Source organism: Eurypyga helias, unplaced genomic scaffold (genome assembly GCF_000690775.1).
Source record: "Eurypyga helias isolate BGI_N326 unplaced genomic scaffold, ASM69077v1 scaffold21172, whole genome shotgun sequence".
Lineage (NCBI taxonomy): Eukaryota > Metazoa > Chordata > Aves > Eurypygiformes > Eurypygidae > Eurypyga > Eurypyga helias.
The window spans coordinates 3,715-5,278 of record NW_010235552.1 but is presented as its reverse complement, the minus strand read 5'-3'; the positions used below and the strand labels follow the sequence as shown (position 1 = coordinate 5,278).

Sequence of the window (1,564 nt, the reverse complement as noted above, 5' to 3'; positions counted from 1 at the left end):
CTCGCGGGCAGCACAGCGAGCACGCCTCCGCTCCATCGGAGGGGAACCTGCCGCTGCTGTCTGTGGAAAGCGTGGCCAGGGCCTGTAAGCTCTGCACCGCACTGTGTGCTTCCTTTTGGGGTCTGACAAGGCAGGGCAAAGGCAGAGGAGCTGCTCTGCACCCAGGGAGCTCTGCTCCCTCTGCGGAGAGGGTGGTCCTGACGGTGCTGGGGCACAGCAGCAGCAAACAGATGAAATGCCCAGACTGGCTGTGCTGGTGGGGCAGCTGGTGGCTGCAGGCACAGGCAGACAGACGGACAAGACCCTGCGGCTCCTTGGTGTTTCACGGGCCCGTTTTTTTGCAGCTCTTACGAAAGAGGTGATGCCCAGACAGATTTGGGTTCCCGCTGTGGGTTAGGAAGCTGACGTGGTGGACAGACTGACGGATGTGGGCTCAAGATCCCATTGCCAGTACCAGTGGGCTGCACAGCAGAAGGACAGACAGAAGCTGGGAGGGTACACAGCCAGCACAGGCTTCAGGCAGCAGATCCAGCGGGACAGACAGATGGCTGGTAGACCAGACATCCAGCCTGACTCAGGCAGGATAGAAAGACGGATGGACACAGGCTTGGTGGTGGGGAAATAGTTCAGACGGGATAGAGCAGGCAGCTGGGGACTTGGTCCTTTTGGACAGACAGACGAACACAGGCACAGCATTTTGGATGCCCAACATGTGGTTCAGGTCGCAGACGGACAGACGGACTTGAGCGCTTGGCTCCGGTGCCCAGCACATGCTCAGGTAGGAGATGTGGCAGACAGACAGACAGACGCAGGCTGGGCGGCTCAGACGTCCAGCACATGGTTCAGGTAGGAGATGTAGCAGATGGCTAGGCGGAGGATCTCGATCTTGGAGAGCTTCTTGTCTGGCGGCAGTGTGGGCAGCAGCTTCCGCAGCTCGGCGAAGGCCATGTTGAAGGCTTCGACGCGGATGCGCTCCCGCGTGGCGTGGGCTGTCCGGTATTTGGCTGTGGCACGGCGCCGGCGCCGACGCTCCTCCCGACTCAGATGCTGCAGGTCTTTCTTCACGGCCTCGCCCGGCTCGGCTATCCGGGACTGAGCGCACAAGCCAACACCACCGGCGTCCTCCGTGCTGCCGGCGCGGCCACCGCCGCAGTCACTGAAGACAGACTCAGACTCGGAGTGTGTGGGGGGCAGGTCGATCTCCGTCTGGTCTGAATTGAGCATCATCTTTACGGAGGAGGGGTGGACAGAGATGGGTGCTTCAGAGATGTGGTACGTCAGGAGGACAGAGCGACCCGGGCAGGATGTGGAAGCAGAACTGCTCTACTTTAATGAGAGGGTCTCCAGATCACAGCAAGCCCCTGGTTATTCTCCTCCTCTTCCTCCTCATCACACAGTCTCCACAAGGGAATTTCAAAATTTTCCCTTTTCCCTGGAGAACTCGTTGGGTGGGCAACAGCTTTCACAGTAAATAAGAAAGATGGCAGGATGCATATAAAATCAATCAATCAGTCAGTCAATCAATCAATCTCTCTCCTCTGCAGGCGCGTGCACAGCGATCATG

The 1,564-nt window shown here is 58.8% G+C and overlaps 1 protein-coding gene across 1 annotated transcript; it reads right to left on the bottom strand.

The window, feature by feature from the left end:
- Positions 1–822: 822 nt before the first annotated feature.
- NHLH1 (nescient helix loop helix 1) lies at positions 823–1,227 on the bottom strand. The gene has a single exon (XM_010146804.1). The coding sequence runs from the start codon at positions 1,225–1,227 to the stop codon at positions 823–825; it is 405 nt and encodes a 134-aa protein (XP_010145106.1).
- Between the last annotated feature and the right edge of the window lie 337 nt (positions 1,228–1,564).